Source organism: Tenrec ecaudatus, chromosome 7, assembly GCF_050624435.1.
Source record: "Tenrec ecaudatus isolate mTenEca1 chromosome 7, mTenEca1.hap1, whole genome shotgun sequence".
Taxonomy (NCBI): Eukaryota; Metazoa; Chordata; class Mammalia; order Afrosoricida; family Tenrecidae; genus Tenrec; species Tenrec ecaudatus.
Genome location: NC_134536.1, coordinates 32,812,200 through 32,835,510, shown reverse-complemented (window position 1 = coordinate 32,835,510; position 23,311 = coordinate 32,812,200). Strand labels below are relative to the sequence as shown.

Genomic DNA, 23,311 nt, shown 5'->3' with positions numbered 1-23,311 from the left:
TGTATTTCCTTCTGCACCTAATGGCAATTCCCTGTAGCATTGGATTATTCAGCAAAAGGCCAAGTTTAAAATTGTAACTACATTGTGTTATCTACTTCTCTCCACACACTCCTAACCAGATCTGCAGTTCTAAATCTAAAGCTTAGGATTCCAGGTCTCTCATAGGTGTGTAATTTCTTCTACTGAGCCTTATCCTGTGTAAAGAATATTATACATGCCTAACAACTTGGAAATCAACCGATCTTGGGGATCTACATATACCCTCCTCTCTGGGGGATGGGCAACAGGAAAGTGGGTGAAGGGAAGCCGCCGAGCACTGTAAGATAAAATATTAATTTATAAATTATTAAGGGTTCGGAGATGGACGGCAGAGAAGGGGGGGAAGGGAGACTCCGGATAGGGCAAGGTATGACAAAATAACAATATATAAATTACCAAGGGCACATGAGGGAGGGGGGAGCAGGGAGGGAGGGGAAAAAAAGGACGACCTGATGCAAAGGGCTTAAGTGGAGAGCAAATGCTTGGAGAATGATTGGGGCAGGGAACGTGCAGATGTGCTTTATACAATTGATGTATGTATATGTATGGATTGTGATAAAAGTTGTATGAGCCCCTAATAAAATGTAAAAAAAGAAAAAAAATTATTAAGGGTTCATGACAGAGGGGGTAGCGGAGAAGGAAAAAATAAAAATAAGCTGATTCCAGGAACCCAAGCGGAAGGCGAATTTTGAGAATATGAGGGCAACGAATGTATAAGGATGCTTTACTCAATTGATGAATGGATTGTGATTAGTTTTATGATCCCCAATAAAATTATTTAAAAAAAACCTATTTGGGAATCAAAGTACATCTTTGAAAATGCAACTTTTAAAAGTGCATTAATACCGGTCTTTTACAGTTAAATTATGAATAGGTGTTACTTGTTCCTTCCAAATCATCCATTTTTCACTCAAACAGTTTTCTAATTAAAATTTCAAATTAAATCTTAAAAAATGGTTATTCCCCACAGCTGGAAAACCCCTCGCTGCAACCAACTTCCCTAGAATCATAATGGAATCATCATTGACTCAACAGCAATGACTGGTGGGTGGGTAGACGCTTTAGATTCCCGTTTTAAGGTGACTCAGGCGATTTCTGCCACGTGTTTTAAAAACCGTGTACTGTATCGGTATTGTAGTAAACTTCTGTACATGAAAGTCATTATACTTTCATGTTTTTAAGTGTGAGGATACCCAACTGTACAACAAACTATTCCAAGTTCACTTACACAACACCGCATGGCAGCCTAAACAAGTACCCTGGAAGCTTTCAAAAAATGTCTTTCCTGCTTTGTACAAACCAGCGGCAGCAATGCTTTTATCTTCCATAGTGAGGACTGAGTAAACTCGCAGAGAAACCACGATTCTGGAGGAAGATGATGCTCTGTACTGTGATTCTCTCTGCTGAACTCTGCAAATTACAGCAGGATCATCACTGCCAGACCATTTGTAAAGCCATTTAAGCTATCCCACTCTAAGTACTTTTATCTTCTGAATTCTGAAAGTTCTATGATCTATTCTATGGTTGTAAAAAAAAAAAAAAAACCGAAAAGTTCAGCCTTGGTGATTTCAGTACTCGAACCCTTGTTTCTTTTCCATCAGTGGTGTTACGCGCCTATACATGTTTTCTTTTTAACCACTGTCATCTAAAAGGCTCTCAATATAAGATAGTAACAATGTACTAGGAACTCACTTTTTCTTCAGTTGTCTCCAGTGCATTCCTACTCACAGCAGCCTCATCACCCAGGCTTCAGACACATGCTCCCCGGGATTTTCAGTGACTGTGACATTTTGAAAGTACACTACCGAGTCTTCTGAGATGTCTCTGGATGGATTCAGACTAGCAGCCTCTTGGTTAGCATAAACTTCGCTGCTTGCTTGATAAAAACGTGCAGCTTTGGCGTCATTTGTATGACAGATAACATCTTAATCATTTTGAGAGTTGGTCTCAAATCAACACTATGCCTAAGGCTCATGTCAGACAAAGACAACTAATTTCCATATATTCCTTGACCCTAAAGTATCAGTGAGCAATAATCCTGCCCTTAATAAAAGTCCAACAGACTCCTAAAATTCTGATTACCTCTATAAGACAAGCACTCAGGACCCCAACACTCGCTTTTAACAATGGCTTCACCTCTGAAGACGTATAAACGAGGGAGTAATACTTTTATTTTGTTAGAGCCTGGCCCAATAGAAACCTCTAATGAAGTTCGCTTTCCTTAATTTCCTTACCGGTTTGAGAATTCATAGTTGAGAGAGGTTTCTGTAGTTAGTTCTGAATGTGAAAGAAGCAAGGTGATTCTAGGTGAAACCTCTCAAGAGTAAACTGGCACAGGAAAAGGAAAACTCGGTAAGCCTGAAAAAAGGTCAAATAACTATCAATAAGGATACATTTGTTCCTGTGATTAGGGGACATATAATTAAAATTACCCAGTACCATCAGCTTGCACACCCTTTATACATGCATACACTTGTTCTCGCTCATGAAAAGTAATCTGTGTAAAGCTGAGGTCATGGCTTGCTTTGTATTTGAAATACCTTTAAAAGGCACCATAATAAGCACACCGGATATTAAATGTGGACAAAGACTAACTTCAAGGAACCTATGATTAGCTATTGACTCTGAAAAGGGCTTCCCAAAGTTGGTGGGTAAATTACCTTTTAATTGCATGATTCCTTGAACTGTGTGAAGAAAGCTCTTTTTTTAAATGAAAAGCAATGACGATTCTCCATCATTAGGAGGCTGTATCTGAATTCCTATACTCAGTGGCACTGGCTCACCAACTTGGGGGCAGGGGATTCGATTTCTTAGAGGAAATAAAAATGAGAGTTTGGATGGATTTCATAAACATTCTTAATACCCACCCACCCAAGCTCTATACCAGGAATATTTCCACCAGTCAATATTATAAGATCCAGAAATAAGCCGTATGAACTCATTGCATAGGACAGATAAAGAACAGTCTCAAAATTAAGTAAACAAACAACAGCTATTACCACTTAATGACATTTTATTGGCATATGACAATTTACATGGGTCCCTGTTGCATTATACAGCAGACTAAGAGTTGTTTAGCCATCTACATTCATTCTTCTTGGTTAATTTTCTCAAATTGTGATTCCAACATTGGTAATAACTGTGACAAAAAGGAATCTGAGTAATTTCTTTAAGTAGATTGCACCTGGAAAACTATCTTTGCTCTGTATCTCCCCGATGCTGGAACGTATGCAGACCTAAGAAAGAACTGAGTCACAGCTTCTTAAACAGCCCTCTTAATCCTTTCTGGTTCATTTACATTTCCCCTTAGTAAACAAAAAGGAAGTCTGTCAATGCAGCTATCAATGAGTTAGTATTTCCTGGCACTTGTAAATAGGTATCATTAGCAAAAGGAACCATTCAGCTTTTATCATGTCATCAAATATGGAGTTAAAACTATGATTTAATAAAATACAGGTTACTTTGTATTTCTTTAGCTCTGAAATAGATCACAGCAACATGAAGATGAGTTTTCAACTGCAAAGTTCTCACATTCATTCTGTGTACTATATTCTGGTAGGATACTCCTTCCTCGGTGTTAAGTATTTGAGAGAATAAAAGTAACCAAATCATTTATTTATATTAAAGCAATACTTTTGCACTTAAAATATAACTGCTCATAGGACTTGGGAAACTTTAATTCCCACATTTAAACCATTTCTCAGCAAATCTGCTTTATCCTACTGCCTTAAGCAGAACAAATCAGTATCTTTTCAGCCAGGCATAGAATGATAGCGTCTAACCAAAGAGTAACTGTGAAAATAAAAGGCGGACTGTATAAAACAAAATGGTCACAAACTCTTTGTGTTAAGGGTACAGCACATAATTTCTTTGAAACTATTTTCACCAAATTTTAAAATTCCAGAATAAGAGTCAGAACAAAATAGGGGGAATCATGCAACACTAAGAATACAATTAGGCTCATAGCATAGCATACACTGGTGTTTTATCTTTCTCCCCTACCAGCTGCTTTTAAAGGCTCCTGTTGGAATCGTGCAAAAAGCATTGCAAATGATCAAAAATGAGGATGTAGACTCATAAGCTCAAGATGTCAAAACATTTACATGAACAGAAAACACAGCATCTCTTTTTAACGTGAACATATTTCAACTAATTCAGATGCTGGATTAACTAAGAGGCATTCGGTTGTCTTATGTGTGCGTGTAAGCGGACAGACTTGATATTGAAATTTACTATTTCTGACTTCCATTCTTTTAAAAGCTATCAACATAAGTATAAAAACTGGTTCAATTTTGAATGGAAAGATTATCTACCTGAATAGAGCCCTTAGGAATGAAAAGAGCCACTTTGCAAAATGAACCGGACTAGAAGGGAAAAGTAAAAACCATCGTAGAGTGCTGCTCTAACAAGCCTTCCAGAACTTTTTATTGGTGATATTTTAAAACAAGTTACTTAAAATACAAATGAACAGTAAATTGTGTTCCACTAACTTTTCTTATGGTTATACTACCAACTAAGGGGGTTTTGTATTTGACATCCAAATAAATAGCTACGACATGAAATCAAGTACACTGTTTTAATGTATCGAGTTATGCAGGATATATCCCTCTTGAGACCAACAAGCTTCCAGTTTTGCTCTGGGTTTTGTCATTCCGAAGACATTCAATAGGAATGAATGGGACTTTTATTTGCAATTATTACTGCAGACCAGTTTCCCCTCTCAAAGCTGCCATCTAAATCTGAAATGACTCAAACTGTAAATAAGAATGAAAACGGGAGGAAAAAAGGAAAAGAGAACATGAGTTTTGAACCCCCATAGGAAAGGCTGGTAAGAATGTTTCTAGAACCTCCAGCTAATTCACAAATTAAAGCTTGTTTTAAAAAATGTTTTTAAATCACTGCTTGCTTTAAATTTATTGTTTTAATTCTCTCAAACGTCTCCATCTATTAATAGTTTGTTCTGTGGTATACTTCAAAAATTCATCACCTACAGGGGTAGTGCTTTCCAATGAAGAAAAAACGTTACACAGACGTATACAAATAAAATAATTAGTGTGGCCTCTGTAAGCAACTTCTGTTCAGATTTATTTTTATGTAGAGCTAAAGTCTACTTCAGAGTAAAACATTAGCAAACAGGGAAGGAAGAGAATCAGAACTGTCACAGAGCTGTACTTGACCGTAGCTTATAGACAAAGCAGAATTACAATGCATGTAACAAAAACAGCAAAAAGTTTTTTTCTTTTTTTTTGTTTTAGGTTGATAGTTACAAATATGGTACTAAGAATTTTCTACTTTATTTCCGTACAATTTTCAACATACAGTCTACTATTTTTCAAGATATTTAAAGACTTAAAACAAAATGTCTACTGACTACTTGCAAACAGTAAAATTTAAATGAATTCTTACATTCTTATTTGGAAACAAAAATTAAGTAAAAAAAATATATGATGGGTGCAAGTTCTGTTCTGTTGTAAGGTTACTCCAGATGAACTATTCCTAAAAAGAGAGAGAAAATAAATATTAACAAAGATGCAGACAGTAAAAATGAACTAATTATTGTTCTTAAAAATTTAGTAAAAAAAAAAGTAGTTATTGTAATTTTCCCTTTAAATCCATATTGAAGAAAAAACTGTTCAAGTTACTAATCAGTTGACATGTCCTACCTTTTCTTCTTTGCGTCTATCCTTCTTTTCTTCAGCATTTTCCATGGTCTCTTCATCGTCTTCAACGATCCCATCCCCTTGATATTTGTCATGAGTCCATTTTGGACTGCTACCTGATTTTTTGAAGTTAAAGCGCCCTCTGCCACGTTGGAAAGTACCACGACCTCTTCCTCTTTTGGCCCAATAATCCACACCATCATCTCTGTCATCATGCTACAGAAAGGTCAGAAACAATTATCAATGAAATGGCTTTTTCTAAAGGAGATGATTATTTCTCTTCATCAAAAGTCATGGTATTAGAATTTTCTGAAAATTGAGTATGAGATGGGTAATATAACACTAAAACAAAACCAATGAAACGGAATTTTCCTTCAACAAGAACATATTACAGTAACCCAATGAAGGCTGCACATTCATGCAACCTCGCCTGCTAGATTATCACTTTCGTGGGTCAGAACTTTTCCTTTTCATTAATGTTATTCTATTGCCTGAAATGAGATAAAATGACCAACATTTCGCCCTACAAAATTACTTTAATCAAAAAGATTTGCACAAGTCTTATGAAAAAATATCACTATATTATCGTAACCTGATGAAATAAAATAGTTGACATCTCAATTATACCCCAGATGTAGATCAGACTTCAAGATTTTACTGGAGAGATTTAATCTAGAGCAGTATGTACCACATATATCATCAATGTTCTAAAATGGGGAGTTTCTCATGCAAACTCATGATGGTCCGAAGAGTTAATACCTCAGCTCTCCTTCAACCTTAACTATTTTATCACATTTGAATCGTAATTTTTTCACTCTCCAAATACAGATGTTCCCTAAATTTGATTGTTACACTAAATTAGATTGTTCCACTAACAAGACAATCTGCAAGTGTGCAAAGTGTTTGGCTTTGAAAAGTTAAATAATCGAAAAATGCTAGAGGTGCGCTTCATGGTACCCATCTCAACTTTAAACTCTAAAGGTTCTAACCCACAAAGTGAAAAATAAGGCAACTGACACCCCCCCTTTGTAAGACGCTCGCATGTGGTCAACAGGATGGTGTGCCAGTATTCACCAACTATCAAAAATGTACTGAAACTTTCTTTTACTTAACACAATGAGTACTCTTTCCAAAGCACATATACTTTAGATGGGCCTTCTCCTTTAAACTGAGTTCAACATACACATAATCAACACACTATATGACAGCATTTAGCAATTTCTAATCATGCTTTTTCTAAATCATTAATACATCACCAGCTAGAGGTGTGTGCGCAACTAAGATGAAAAACGTTGCGTGTGAACTAAGTCTGACCTTCAGAACATCACATAGACTTCAACCCTAAATACCAAATAAGCGATTCAGAGTCTAGAGCACACTGAACAATGCCGTCAGAGTTACATGCTCCCATGGGGTTGGTAAACCAAACCTATTTAGAGTCTGTCTGTATTCACAGATTTATGGGAGGAGCCAACAGGTTTTCAAAGTAGACAACATGGGTTTAAATCCTAACGCTGCCACTTAACACCAGTAAGGCAGTATTCTGGGCGCTTCACATGGATTTACGCATGTAATCCTCCCAACAACCCTGTGAAATAGGTATTGTTAATACTGCAGTTTAACAAAAAAAACTCGGGCACTGAGACATTAACTTGTCCAAGACCTCCTATGGCCATAACCCAAACACATGTCCCAGACGTCCTGGGAGCAGACGACTACCATTATCATGTAGCTTAGCTGAAAAAGCAGTGGCAACAATCTACACCAACATTCACAGAGCAACTACTTTCAGCTAGTCGATGACTTGAAAATAGCTAGAGAAAAGTGCAGCTTGAAGATGAAACACCTTCAGGAAGATATTGCTGGCAGCTACCTACTGAGATTTCTAATTCAACCATCGAATTCTTATCATTTTGAGTAACACTGAAATAAACAATTACGAATTACTGCAGCCAATTAGTATGAAGCCAGAAGTCAGTGGTTTATAAAGAACTCCGTGACAAAGTATGCAGTCCTCGTCCTACAATGACATTTGTCAAAGGGTTGACCTGTCCCAATCCAATCCTTAACCTATTCCTCCAGAAAGTTTCAGGTCTTAAATTAGACTGATAGCCCTCCTGGAGTACACAGATTACTGAAAACATTATTCTATTTTTGTGGAAATCCAAAATTTGAAATGGGATCCTGCAGAAGATTATAAAATGAATGTCACAAGTCGTTTACTACTGGAGAAAGACTACTACAGTGTTTAAGAACTCATTTCATGGGTTCAAATCTTACTACTCAGACAAGCAGCCTTTTCAACAAATTAACAGAAAAATTCCTTTTTTTCCACAAACTTTGTTTGGAAGCCTTCTCTTACTACTCTGTCCAAGCTTTTCAAGTGCAAAAGTAGAGTCAACCCCTCAAAACATTCAGTCAATACACATGAAAACACTTAGCATGATCCCTCAGATAGTAAGTCATCGGTAAATGTTAGCTATTAATATTCAGTATCGATGCTTTGCCAATATGGGCAAAATGTCCATGTTAAAGAGCCTAGCCTGCAGTTCTCAACCTCATTTTCTCTTCATTACACCTGTTTCTTTTTCTTTGTATTAATGTGAACAAATGTGATAGACATATGCATGTTTTACAGAGACGTTTTCAAATGTAGTGCAGAATAAACCAAAAAGAACTCACTGCTATGGGGTTGGCTCTGATTCACAGGGCAAGGTCAACCCTATTATCTTTATGGGAGCAGATAGCCTCATCTTTCTACCCTAAAGTAACTCATGAGTTGGAACAGCAGACCTTGAGGTTAGCAGATCAATCCACATAGAAAATGTTACTGCTGCTTTGCAGTGGCTAGATTCCAAAAATCATTTTCTTCTCGATTAATAAAATGAATGCCTGGCTATAGCAACATGAGCACATCCCAATTTAAAGTACAAGCTCTGATGTGCCAGGTTCTGAAAGAATGCCACAGAAAATGGTCTGGTCTAAGTACCTGTAAAATGCCACAGGTGGTAAACAATATTTGCTATCTCTGTTCACCTTTCACTTCTACCTTTCTACCTTTCATACTTGGTTATTGTGCCTCAAATGTTTTACTATCACTTCCTTCTTCCCCATCTTCTGTGTTTTATTATAGCTTTATTTGTGATCTAGGAGTAACTTGTAGATGTTTTTCTCTCTAGATTTACACTAAGAATTATTCATTAGACTACTCCACTGCAGTTAGTTCACATTCAACCTCTCCTGAAGGGAGTATCATCTCCAGTCTTCTTCCGCTCTGTTCACTATGAGATAAATCCCTCCCTCATTCCCAACTAGGTGGTTCTTCAGTAAATCCTCATCAGTACTACTTTCTTAATTTCTTGCAAATCTAATACCTTAGACCTTAGTTCAGACCTTTGAGTGCTATCAAATGTTTTCACAATCATGCTTCTTTTCCGAAACTCTTATAACTCAAAGTTATTAATAAGGTTTATGGGCTTCCACAATCAGGTTCCAGCAGGACTTTTTAGTCTTTACTTTTCCCAAATTTACACAAGTATCTAAGTACCGAAATCCCCTTTGTGACAGCTGTTTCACTCCTGCTGATGCACCAGGCTATATTTAAATATCAAAATTCAAGCCAAGTTTTATCTATGAAATCTTTTTAAATCACTTCCCCCTTTCCAAAAATCTCCATTCCTCCTTTTGAAAGTCAACATATGTATTTACCAGGTTTTATCACTGCACTAATTTGTCAGCAGAGAATTTGGAACCACATTTGTCTTTCCATCTTTCGTACTTTAAAACAGCATCAACAGCAATTTCTGACTGAATTTTTCCATGGAAAATAGATACGATGTTTGAACTTTATACTGCAAAAAGGGTCAAACAGACCAGCATTTTTACTTTTCAGGTTATGGACTCAAGGGTCTGAAACAAGTGTAAATTTCGCCAAGAAAAGGGCATTTTGAGCAAATATTAATTCATAATATACTCCGAACGACATTCTAACTTTTTCAGATTTCATGACCATTAAAAGTACCAACCAAGGTGGCAACAAGAAACCAATTTTTGAGACTAGTGCCCACTTTCCAGAAAAAGGTAGCTCTTCCTGCCTTTAACCAAACCTCCTTACAGCAAACTCACTGCCGTCCAGCCAGTGCTGGCGCCTAGTGACCACCAGGACAACGTACAACTGCCGGAGGGCTTCCAAGGCTGTGACTCTTCTCGAGTAGAAAGTCCCGTTTTTCTCCCTCTGACATGAAAATTGGCACCCCAACGTGTAACCACAACACCATATATGCCATATTCAGAATAAATAACATTCATAATAGCTGAACTCAAGACACAAGTCTGTAAATCCTGTATTTTCCTCAAGTTCACATCAATCTCTCTGAAAGTTATAAGGAGAAAAAAATTAATGCTTCTGGTAATGGCTTTGGATTTGCTTAAATCTGTCTCTAGGATGCAGGATGATCTTGCCCCATGCCAAACAGTGGGACATTTCAATCTGCCTTAAGAATTCCTCAGGTCCACCACTAGCTTCATCCCTTCTAAGTTTACTTCACATAGATAAGGAAACTATCTTCACCATAAAAACCAGATCAGTGTAATCTAATAACTTTTTCACACGGCGATTTTTTTCATCCTCCTTCACGCCAATGAGAGTCACCACACAACACAAGATCCTTAATTACAAATATTTTAAAAGGATTTTCCAGTATTTTTGTCCTATGATGTAAGGCAATGTAAGGTAAATCTAAGTCATAAGTTTCTACCATTGACACTGTCTTATAGACAGATATAAACCTGTATTAAAAAACTACATATGCGAACTACAATGTAGTTATCTCTGAGTATGGCTGTCAAATCCGACATACTTTTAGCTTACCCTGGGGTTAGTCAAGATAAACATGGCTAAAGGGACCCACATGTTCAAAACTACAAAGGGTTTCCACATTCAGATGAGATCATCTCAAAGTGGTAGATGTCTGTACTTAAATGTATTCACCCAGTATGCTTTAAAAATTAATGCAAACCAAAAAAAAAAAAAAAAACAGATTTCTAAAACCCACCAAGAAGTACTTCTTGCTCTTTGGGGTATATTCTGGATCCCATTCCTCTTCCTTCGGTCTCTTTTGAAAAGTGGTATTTGAGTTGTTTGGACCAGTATTTGTCCCAGCAAAAACTCCTCTGGCTCTTCCTCTGCCTCTAATTCGAAACTGATTAACATTAACAAAGTTGTTTAGTAATGCAATCAAAGGTACTTAGTTACATGCAAACTAATTTACTGCAGTAACAAAAAACATATTCCCTACTTTCCTCCCTAATTGCAAAGCCATTGAGGATGGTAAAAGATGGCAATTTTATACCACAAGCAAAAACACTTTGGCTACTCAACTTAAAAAAATTATACTCAAGTTTCAGAATGTTGTATTTTCATGGCCTCAACTAATACTATAGTCAAATTAGTTTTTCCCCTTTTACAAGAATTCTCCATTTCCTTGGATATAAATGGAGCCTCAAATGTTCAAGCACACCTGTCACCATGAAAGCAAATCTCTTTTTCCCAAAAGGTTAACTAAAGGACCCTGACAATCCCCACTGGACACTTACTGAAGGGTATGAATGTGAATGAAGACATTTAAGCAACCAGGAGATGCAAAACTATGAAGCCATTAATAATTAAAAGGTATGCATCGCTCAATTTCTGACTGGATAATGTCCAGCTACATATGCATTCAGGGTCCCATAAATTGGGGTGGGGGGGTTTAAATGAAAGCTACTCTCTTTGTTTACTAAATCCTATTAATGATTTTTTAAGACCTCAAAACAAGACTCTTGCAGCAGTGGGTCACAGGTGGGTGAGGCAGAGGACACGGCACTAGGTACAGGCTCTTGGGCTTCGTCCAGAGATCAGGCAAAGCAGAACAGCAGGCAGAGCTGGGCTCCCTCAGCACCCTCCTTGCTCACTCCCACTTGCTCTGCTACTGCAGCAGCCTGTTTCGGCACTGGTTCCTCTGGCCTGTCAGCAGTTTGGCAGCAGAAGCAATGGCAGCAGTGTCTACAAAGCCAACCCAAATCAGGCCCCCAGGTTTTAATATGGTGTTCACACCATGTCCAAACCTCATAATCCCTATTCAGAGAACATATTGATGAAAAGCGATGCATACCTACATAAAATCTTTATGAAAGCATGGGGTATGCTAATGTCACATAGGGAGAAAAGACTTTGTTATTGAAATCCACATATAAACAAGGACCTAACAGGCAAAAATGAAAATCAGTTGTTAGCGATTTGTAAAAAAGTTTAGAAATATTTCTACAAAAATTAACTAATTCTAAGAAACTGAAAACCCCTTTCTCTGATTATTCAAAGAAAAGTCTTGGACAACAGCCATTAGTAATCTCAAAATCAAGAAAGTAATCCTCCAGATCTCAAAGTGGACTCTCTTAAATAAATGTGAGACAATTTCCTTTTTCAAAGTTAATACTAGGAGTGCGGATTCACATAAGAGACACTCTAAAGCAGGCGTCCTCCAACATGCAGCCCGCCGAGGACATTTACCCAGCCCACCGGGTGTTTTTTGCCGTTTGTTGTTTTACTTCAAAATAAGGTATGTGCAGTATGCATAGAAATTGGTTCATATTTTTTAACTCTACAGTTCAGCCCTCCAACGGGTCTGAGGGACAGTGAACTGGCCCCGTTTAAAAAGTTTGAGGACCCCTGCTCTAAAGCATATATTCAACTTTTCTGATGTGCAACACAAGGTAAAGCCCTACGCCAAGTGACCAAAGACAACTTCAGAACTTACAAAGGTTCCTCGTGGCCGGCTAACTCCGGGAAAGCCGGAGTATTCTTTTAGTTCATGGTGAGTTTTAAGTTCTTCTTCTCGTTCTTTCTTACTCTCCTTTTCTTCTCGAGAACTCGGAGAAGAGGGGGATGCTGAAGAGGATGAAGATCGAGAATGATCTTGCTCTCTACTTTTATGTTTACTGCAAAATAAATAGAGAAAATAAAAAAGTATGTGACTTTTTAAAATTACAAAGACCCTGTTGAATCTTACAACAAAAGGGATATTTTTCAAGTGGAAAAAAAACTATCCCCTATTAAAATTAGTGCATATGTAAAATGACTGGGTGTTAAACTTTGACACAATCTGTTGCCTTTCTTCAGAATTTGGTTTCCATTTCTGAAAACTATGCTATGGCCTGCCAGTTAGAAACTAGCAGCGAAACAAACTGAAAGCTCAGTTCTACAATACTTTTAACTTTTTTACTTTGTTGTATTTTAAGGAAAGGGAAAGCAGCATAGGAAAAAGAATGTTCTTAAGGCCAAGTTCAAATTGACTGCAGTGTGTACACCCTGGGTGAGAACAGCGGATTTGGCCAAAACACCGTAACAGAAATAAAACACATATATGACATTACCAATACAAGTGATAAATAAACAGCAAGTGAAATCCACCATTGACCTAATGAACAGCAAGAAGAGCAATTATCTCTAATAATACTTTGTATTCCTATTATTTATTTGGCTCTATGATCAAATTGACATGATTCTAATATAACACCCGAAAGGTCATACCTGCAGTAACTCTTACCACAGCTAACAGTATCCATGGAAACATTACTTTGAAAGACTAGCACACATTGTCATTGCATAAAAACTAAACCATCCTCCCCCCCCGTATCTCATGTTAAAAACCACTAGATATATTTAAAATTCTTGTAGTCTGGGTGTTATGAGTTGAAAAAGTGCGGAATCAAGCATAACGAACCAAAGTTCTTACACAAACTGTTTCTAGAAATGCACTGCATTGAAGTCCAACCTCCTGATGTAGCCTGGATAATAGGACACATTAATTTGTCATTTTTTTTTTCAGTGTTAGCTTGCTATTCCAAAGTTTTTGTCCTCATCCACCATTAGCCGTGTAAAAGACAAATACATTTTTGCTGTAAAACAAATAATTTTAATTGTTTAAATTTAAACATTCGATTACATAGTCAAAATTGAAAGCAATTAAGCTGACAATTATTAAAAGGCTAATTAGAAGCTAAAACCTAACTCAGACAGTTTTAACAATTACCTGTCCTCTTTGTAAGATTTGTATTCCTTGTACTCTTTGGGCGTTTTCTCCTGCTTTCTTGATCCACTGGATTCCCTGGAGCCCTTGGAATCCCCTCGTTCTTTACTTCTTTCTTTTCTACGACGGTCAATGTCATGCCGAAGATCAGCAGAATCACACCTTAGTTTTTTATCTCCCTATAAAAGACAGATGTAAAACACAGATTTCAGGGGAGAAAAAAAGCAAAATAACATTTATAGTTAAGATTTTATGCCAATTTCTAAACTGATATTTTAATATCAGAAAAGAATGGGTACAATAGACTACATTCCTATAGTTTTGGTTTAAAAAAATGTATTTATTATGTTTTTACAAAGCATCTGTGTATACAAATGTTGTACAACTTGAAAGTTGTCACAGGCTAAAAAGGGAGAATTGTATAGGTTTTTGCTCAAAATGATTCCTAATAGTTTTTTAAAGCAAAACAATACAATTTTTCAACTCAACACATCCTCATTAATCCATCATCCCTCCTTCCAAGTTAACTCTTTTTAAAATTTTCAATTATAAATAGCTGGACAATGATAAAAAAATTTTTGAATTTTGGTTGAGGTACAGCCTTTCTGTCCTATAAAGTTAAAGAGCCCTAGATTAATGTTCTCATTACTTAAACCTCAATATTATCAATCTCTTTCCAAATTAAGTTGATCAACCCAACAAAAGACACTTCAAACGTTACGTACTCTAATTTCTATAACATGCAAGTGGAATATAACTCATGAAACCAATTGAGTTTGAATAGGGATAAAAACAAAGCCAGAAAGATATTATTCCCAATCCTGTACTCAGTATCTTGGGCCATTATACTGCCCTTTCTCAAGTCAGGTATTGCAACGGACATTAGTTTAACTGGGTCACAATTCACCTCCTTCTTGTTCCATTGCTTTTTCAAATACTATATAATTTAGGAAGATGGAAAGAGGCATCTAGGAATGAAGAGAAATTATACATCAGTAAGATGCTAAGCAATGTGGACATCCTTGCTAGTATTCAACAGTAAGAAGCATTTACTCTGGGAAGTGTAGGTGTAATATTTATACTCATCCAAGAACTGAAAGTATATATATATCCAAATGCTTTCAACTACTCATTTTTTTGCACTCAAAAAGTAACAAAGAAAAAAATCTAATCAAGAGCAAAAGTTGCCTAGTCATAGTATTACAAAGCCCACTAATGCAAAGATTACATAAGTGAAAGTACTTTGTAAATGGCAAACTATATACACATTGATTATATATTATTAACACGTGTTAACTGTTAATTCAGAGAGAAAGATGAAGGATAAAAACCCAAGTCATGTCCTCTCATCCATCTATCAGTTACCCCTTTCCTCCAGATCAAAATCTGGTCTCAATTACCGAGAGGAGTAAGAATCTCCATGTCAGAGCACATGGATAGACTAAATAGTTGGAAAACAGATTTAATCAACATTCAATCCAAAGTATTTACAGTAAAAGCCAAAAAGTATTCAAATTTCAAAATCTATTTTTCCATTATCAGTATGTCTATGCAAAGCAACCACTTTCTTTGTAGTATGGCCAGTTAAAACAACTTGTACGTTACTGTTGGCTATTAATAATAGTCCAATTTATGACTCTAGTTACTAATACCTCTGCAGAACAAACCACTTTTACTCTCATTTTTCTGATTAGAAAACCAAGGTTCATTAAAGTAAGTTATCTCCCAGGAAAAATTGGGATATGGAACCAACCAGTACTTACAAGCCCTCGAGTCATTTTTTAAGACAACATACAGTTGCTTTTTTCCTACCTTTCCCTATAATTCTACTACTAGATTCCTTATGACTGATCATACAGACAAGTCCACGTAGAAAATTCCTATAGCTATAGCCTTACTTATTGATGACCTCATTTATGACAACAGTAGAAAGTACTACCTGACAAACTTACCCAGAACAATATACTTAGAGGAGTAACTAACACTGAGAGGTGTGGCAAGAGCAACACTAGCTGAGAGTCAGTTCTGTGTCAAAGTTGCTGGGCTATGATTCTCAGTCATTTGACAGTGTGTAATCTGGCAATTGTGTGATCATGTAGTCATCCTACGTTGTAATCTGATGTGGTCACCTCCATTTTCAAATAACATCAATTTTTTACATAACTACCTGATCTTTAGAATCTAATTATGTCTAAGCTAGGTGTATTTAAAATTAAAAGATAACAAATATTCCACACACCCCAACCACTGCATTCCATTCCGGAGCCCTGTTCCTGGATCTTACATAGCCTTCCTTTCCCCATTTACAGTTTTCCCCAATCCAGATTCCAATAGTGACAACTTATTTTCCCCAATGTTCATTTGTAAATCAGTTCTTTCTTTCTTTTTTTGGTAAGTCAGTTCTTAAAATGCTTTTTGTCCTCTGCTGCCAAAATTAAAAACACCAGAACCATGAGTATTACTACTACTTGTTCTTGGAGAAAAACCTAGAGATTTTTTAGAATGAACATTTTACTCTAAGGCTGTCCTATTTCAGCACAAAACACTATAGAAATCCCCATATAATTTCCATTCTTCGTCTATTTATTCTTGAACTAATTCCTTTCACTAGCATTTTGAAGCACTCTTGGCTTATAACAATTCTTGAAATGTTAGTTTCCTCTAGGAAGGAATGCTGACTACATTAATACAATTAGAAGGTTATCTATGGACATTTTCATATGTTACCCTATAGTACAATAGCATTTAAGCATAACTTAACATGGAGAAAAAAGTACAAACACATACCTTCTGATTTTCTTCTTTAAAAACTCTCTCTTCCCCGGCTAAACGGGTATGCTTCCTCAGGGCACTTGGAGAGATGTCAATTCTCCTTAATGCAAAATAGTTATTTGTGGGTCACTTTGACTTTAAAGTTCCAAAAACTTCTCAATATTATCTATTTGTGTTAAGTAAATACTAGAGGCAATTATTTCTCCCCTAATTGACTTACTTATTAGCATAGTACGGACTATCCGATCAATTTCTATTCATCAGCTAGAGTAAAATAGGCAATATTCATTAAGAACAAATTAAAATGATTCAACCACATATTTATATATCTATAAACAAAACCTATGCTTTGAAAACACCCAAACTTCTCTAATTATCAAAAATGGAAAATGTGATTTCAATTTATCGTGTAATCATATAATACACCAGTAACCTCTATAAGCACTTTAAGCACTGGATTATTTTACTAGTTCAGGATGTTTACATACTCTTCAGTGCGTGCCTTTGTGCCTTCCCTTGTTAGCATCTCAGGCAACCTTCAGAGTGACTATCCTTCAAAGTGGAATTTAGGTCTCAAAGGGGATACTGGTAGATGCAATAGCTTATTCACATGGCAATTCAGTGCAGAGCCACAACTGGAGTTACAGCACCCACGTCCTTTTCACCATGCACTTTCATTTTATAGCAGGCCTCTGGGAGTGAATTCAAGCCTAGCTATAGACATCTATCTACCTCCTCCTCCCTCTACTCCCCCCTCCCAACCAAAAAGGAATGGTTAAGAATCTAATTCCATACTGTAATGTGACAAAAATTAATATGTAAGTTCTAATATCCAGTTTTAACCAAGTAACCTGAAAATTAAGAAGAAACAGTAAATTATAAAACTTTCATACCTAGAAATTACTTATTCAATGGATAAATAAGGCCAACGTTCGTTGTTACATTTGATAGCATACTTCCAATGTAATCTTATATAAACAGACTCTTCTTAGCAAAGCATGTTTATATGCCATTTCAATACATACCTGTGTATTTCAGGGCTCTTTTGCCGGGCACTATGTTCTTCAGTGGCTTTCTGATACGACGTGAACCTCTCATTTAGGGTCATTGAAGCTGATTTGAAGTATTGTTCTGTTGATTTAGGAGAAATACTGTCCTATTAGTTACTTTAAAAGAGATTTTGCACTTGTGACAGAAAGGCATGTAGCAGGTAAAAATAAAATTCAAATGCTCGAGAGATCTAGCAGAAGAGAACCAAGTGTTACATAGAATCCCTAGCCTTTTCATTTTAAATTCTTGTAATACTGACAGAGGACCAGTGCAAAGTGTCTCACAGGCCCCTCTCAAAACCATTTATAATCCAAAGCCCACAAATTAAATCTCTGTAAACCACTATACACATCATCCATCAGTACAAAAAGGGACAATGGAGGTCCTTACACCAGAATGAACCACTGAAGTTACCTCAAGTAACCATTTGCAGAACACAAAAAAATACTGAATTAACTACAAAGCTGGCTTCTGTACTTAAAACTATTTGAAGATACAATATAATCCATAAAAAAATGGACTGAAGAAAAAAACTGAATACTGTCATTTCAAATGGAAAAATATTTCTTTAGAATCAACATTCATGAATTATTCCAAAAGATCTGGCATCTTGGCAAACCTGACGGCACATTTGATAGTTATCTTGCCTTTCCTTAAGCAAATTTTAAAATTAGTACTATCAATACTGATTAGCTTTAAATCGGTTCAAGAGATAAGCTAATAAATGTAAAACAGACGTATAAAGTCAATGAGCTATGAAATGTTACATTATGAAGCAAGCTATCTGCTTAACAGGTCAACATACATCTGCGTCAACTTACCGCCCAATATCCAGCAAATGTCTCATAACCAATCATTAAAACTTGTAATGGCCACTACCAGGGTAGTGCCGCAATCATAATTCCATGAAACCCAGGAATTTGAGCTAGTAACTCTCTTTTTATGCCATTTTTGCCAGGAAGACAGAAGATTCAACTTTGCCTGTATCTTTCAACAGCTATTTTACTTTGAAACATGGATTTTGCCATTTCAAAACATATTCCAGGACCTAGTTACAATGAAAAAGAAAACATCACTGGGCATTTTCAGCTCTATGTAAAGTAAGAGCTGTTCAGATCGGTTGCACAACACGAATAATGAAACATATCTACAGTTCTTTTAAAAAGGAAAAAATAAAAGGAAAAATATTTTTATCAAAATGTGATCTCAAAATTCAGCAGCAAATTATAAAATAGGAACAAGTCCAAAAAAGCAAAAAATGTAAAAATCTAATGTTTCATATTTCCTTTACCATAGTAATAGGGTCATAAATTGGTTCTCAAAACTACTTAAAAGCCAAGTAATATTCTCTTATGTTACCATGTTTAAATAATTAACAATCAAAAACCAGTATATATTGGATATGTTAAGTGCACAAAGAAAAGTTTCTACTATGAGTTACTCCTGTCAAAAAATAAAAAACTGGGGGGAAAAAAGAAAAGATTAAGACCAACAGCCATAAAAGGTTCCTCAAAAAGGAGCTATCTCCCTCCTAGCAAGCTGTCTCTTGAAATTTTAAACAGAGGTAAAATAACAAGGCAAACAAAAACTTGATCTACTTGCCCAAAATGTCATCCCTTCAAATTTTTGAAATTACATAATTTTGAAACTAGAAACTTATTAAGTGAATACAAAAGTACTGCTTCAGTTAAAATGAACACCCTGATCTTTAAAAATCTGAAAAAATGTCATCATGAACCACTAGTAAAAGTTAAATTATAATCTCACTTGCTCACTAGTCATCTAAGTCACTATTTACATACTTCAAAAAATATCAACATTTCTGGTCTATTTATCATCATTAAATTAAAAGCCAACTATGATAAAAAATTAAAGCAGCATATAAAAACATGCTGGGAAGTTAATACCGCTTTTCCATTAGTTTCAGGTTTCTTTAGAAGTTTTAGCTAATTCTTAGTAATATTCAGCAACAACCACAGTGTTCTGAATCTATGCCAAGGGCACACTACACCAAACACTAGCATGCAACAAAAGATAATCCATAAACATTCTGCATTTCACATCAATCAGGTACAGCTGATGACACACAACATAGACCGGTCGTCTGCATTAAATCTACATCATGTTTCCTTATAATGCAGATTCTTATGGCATGATTTAATTCTGGATCGTGTTTAAATCACCTTTTGTTAAATACCTTCATGAGTCTCATTGCTAAGTAAGCAATATTAATTTCTCTTTCATGGAAGTTTTTTAATCACAATTGTAAGAGTTCTTGATGGTGCATCTACTCCTTGACTATATTAATAACTAACCCAACTAATACCCTTTAGGGTTTTTATCTTTACTTTCCAAAAAAAATGTAATTCACAATACTAAGCATACCTTTAACATGATGAACCAAGGACACAATGTGTTGAATAAACGACTCTGATGTGCTTTTGCTGGCCTGTGGCAACTTAATGTGGTCAAAGATGGACCGGAATTCTTGCTCCTTCTTGACAGAATGGACAAGTGTACTAGCAAGAAGCCTGTCTTTAGTCAAGGAAGCAGGTCTGGAACATGTAACAAACACAAAAACAAAATACACCATTGGTTTCAATACCAAAATGCTATGTGCAAAACAGAATAGCTACCTAGGACATTACCGGTAACTGCCCGCCCGTAAGGTGGTATTTACTGCGCACCACGTGGACTTTCTTACCTGTTAGAGTCATCAAGCGGGACAGGTGCCATTTTGAGTTTGACCTCAGGACGATGAGAATCGCTGGCTATCATTTTGATCCTAAGTGGGCTCTCCTCTCTGAAGGTAGACTTTTCTCGTACATCCAGATTCTTGTGTAGAGGGGGACTGTAATCAAAGAGGTCTTTGAGCTTTTCAGACTTTACCTGCTCAGGTGACTGAGTTTCTTTCTTTACTGTTATTCTCTCAGAATTTTTGTCGTCTTCCTTGTGCTTATCTTTTGTGGTGCTAGGCCTTTCCACTACGTATCCAGTCTCTTTAAGTTTATAATTTTTTTCTTCTCTAAATCCATCACTTTCTCTATTGCCTTTTAGTGAAACTTTAGACTTGTACTTGGGTCCTTCCTCCTCAGCATTCCGGTGAGATGTAGTAGCAAAATTTTTACCCTGATCTGCAAGGACTGACTTCCTGAACTGTCTATAATCCTCTGTCTCCTCTGTGTCATCCCCTTCTGAGTCATTAAACTTTTGTTTTCCAGACTCTTTATCACTGAAGTAATCTAGAGCTTCCTGATCTTCCCATTCTCCCTCTGCCCTCCCTTTTTCTGATCCTTTCTCCTTTGGAGTCTCTTTATCCCTGGTATTACCCCTATCAAGCAGGAATACTCTAGACTCTTCATCTGTGAACCTGTAAATAATAAGCAAAGAAGAGGGTGGTAACTCTGGATTGCATTCACTGCAGATGACCCGCATGCTTAAATTTGTTGTCCAAAATCACAGGACCAGTAATAAAAAGAAAAAGTCCTACTGAAAAATGCTTTATCAAACCATGCATATAGAAGTGATTGAAAGTGTACAGAGCACATTATACTGGTTTTTCAAAGTAAATTTACTTCTTAGGTTTCCTGAAATTTCCAAAGCCATGCTAAAAAATTCTTGTATTTAGTCACAGACTATGACTGCATTAACAAATGCAAATTTCTAGAGGGACGTACAATTTACAATACAGCCTAAATTTAACTTTTGGCACTTAGACCCATTAATAGGAAACATTAAGTATGTATTAGAATTTTTCTTACAATCTAAAAATTTCATGTTTCATTTATTAATATATACGTGTGATCACAAAAATGAACTTCAATGGGAATTATGTTTTTAACATTCTTTATCTGAAATCACTAAATAACTCATACATTGTTCATGAAAATAATGGTATCTGACAATATTAAGTTGAAACAGTATCAGTTCAATAAAAAATTAATTCTAGTATTGTCCAGTATTATATACCATAAACAGCAAGTTAATCACACTAAACCAATTTTCATTATGCTGTTTACCAACTCGAATGAACACTTAAAATCTGAACACAAAATACCTATCCATAATATCAGTTCATCAGGTAAGCAACATCTTAATCAAATGAATGAAAATTGATAGCAGGGCTATTTAAAGTACCACCCAGGTAAGAATCGCATCATGTAAATTTGCTATGTAGGTCACATTCAAGAAGGGATGAGAAAACAAAATATGCTTTTTGAACTCATAACACTTTAAAATACAATCTAGAATGACAGTATAAGAAAGGAAATCATGAGCAAAAACCACTAGTTAAATGTATATATTTCAATGAAATGTAGTCTTATTAAATTCAATTAGAAGTATGAATATTGTTGCCTAACTCATTACTTTATTCCTACCTTTTTAAAAATTTTCCACTCTTTGCAGTGTCCTGATCTCCACCATCAGGATAAAACGAGGACCGCCCTCTAGCTTCATCTCTTGGAGCATTCTGTGGTGTGATTGTCTTTGCAGGGCTTCTTCGAGAAGGGATGTGATGAATTGGACTATTCTGAGAAGGACTGTATCGACTAGACCCATTTCCAACAGACCCAGACCCAGATCTTTCAGGACTATGCTGAATGGAATGTGAATGCTGAGACGGGGTGTTTTTTGCAGAGTGGACTGTACTGAGCATGGGGGCATCAGAGCAAGAGGAGCTCTGACTAGGTGGTGTAGCAATAGGTGAAGGACTATGGGGTGATCTGGGGCTATTATCATAAGCTGAAAGGCCAGCCCAAATATCACCAGATGCGGCTGACTTATTAAATTCATCAACAGATTCAGATGGGTCATGTTCAAATGTATCTTTTGGTTCCTCCTGTGATTTACTTTTCAAAGGACTCTCTTCTTGAGGCTCCCCTTCAGCTTTTTTGGTTTGCTTTTCCTGAGACCCTCGTCGTTTAGACACAGGGGACTTGCTATATGGGGATGAAGATCGAGAAGATGATGATCTTGGAGACCTAGAGGATCTATATGACCGGCGAGATCTGCTTCGGGATCTCTGCGAAGAAACAGATCTTCTTTTGGGACTTCTGGAACGTGATCGACCTCGTCTAGGGCTCCTAGAGTGTCTTCTATTCCAGACAGGTCTATAACCACCTCGATGATATCTACCTCCTCCTCCTTGATAATACCCTCTACCCCTTCCTCTGTACCCATAAGGTCTTCTCATTCCTCTATTATTTCTGTAATCTCGACGATAATCTCTAGAATAAATGCGATCCCTACTACGAGATCTTGAATATGTCCTGGAACGAGACCTAGAACTAAAAACGAAATAAATATCAATGCAAGAAAAACACTTCCACTCTACCATTCTAAAAATTGCTAGCTGAGTAAAACAGTTAATTATAAAACCTAACAGTATACATTAACAAATCCTCAAACGAAAGAAAAAGCTAGCATTTTCAGTAAAAAGAGTTTCGTTTCAAAGGTCAATATTGAAAATAAAGGGCCTCAGAAATGAAAGCTCAAAAAACGGGGCATGGGGGAGAAATCAACCCATCTAACTATGAGACATATTGTAAAGCATAGTATATCTATGCAGACATTATAAAAATTTATTACTATTAGAAGAAAAACAACGTGAATGGTCAATTTAAAACAAGTAAATGAAAAAACTTATTGAGGAGCTCCCAACCCCCAATCAAAATGAGAAACTATGAAAAAAAAAACCATATTGTCTACAGTCAAATAGTTCCA

At 36.3% G+C, this 23,311-nt stretch overlaps 1 protein-coding gene across 9 annotated transcripts in view; it reads right to left on the bottom strand.

Moving 5' to 3' along the window:
- Positions 1 to 3,034: 3,034 nt before the first annotated feature.
- The window catches only part of BCLAF1 (BCL2 associated transcription factor 1), a 28,664-nt gene continuing 8,387 nt past the window's right edge, over positions 3,035 to 23,311 (bottom strand). Inside the window, exons 4-13 of one of the 9 annotated variants that reach the window (XM_075554485.1) lie at positions 21,967 to 22,875; positions 20,292 to 20,957; positions 19,973 to 20,142; positions 17,563 to 17,668; positions 16,553 to 16,637; positions 13,769 to 13,944; positions 12,494 to 12,674; positions 10,754 to 10,900; positions 5,703 to 5,915; positions 3,035 to 5,535 (exon numbers count right to left, since the gene is read on the bottom strand). In XM_075554485.1, the coding sequence (XP_075410600.1) occupies positions 5,530 to 5,535; positions 5,703 to 5,915; positions 10,754 to 10,900; positions 12,494 to 12,674; positions 13,769 to 13,944; positions 16,553 to 16,637; positions 17,563 to 17,668; positions 19,973 to 20,142; positions 20,292 to 20,957; positions 21,967 to 22,875 (2,659 nt within the window). In that variant the 3' untranslated portion in view covers positions 3,035 to 5,529. Of the gene's footprint in view, positions 5,536 to 5,702; positions 5,916 to 10,753; positions 10,901 to 12,493; positions 12,675 to 13,471; positions 13,635 to 13,768; positions 13,945 to 16,552; positions 16,638 to 17,562; positions 17,669 to 19,972; positions 20,143 to 20,291; positions 20,958 to 21,966; positions 22,876 to 23,311 lie in introns of those variants that run through there. The other 8 variants (XM_075554489.1, XM_075554486.1, XM_075554490.1 and 5 more) reach the window with 8 other exon arrangements.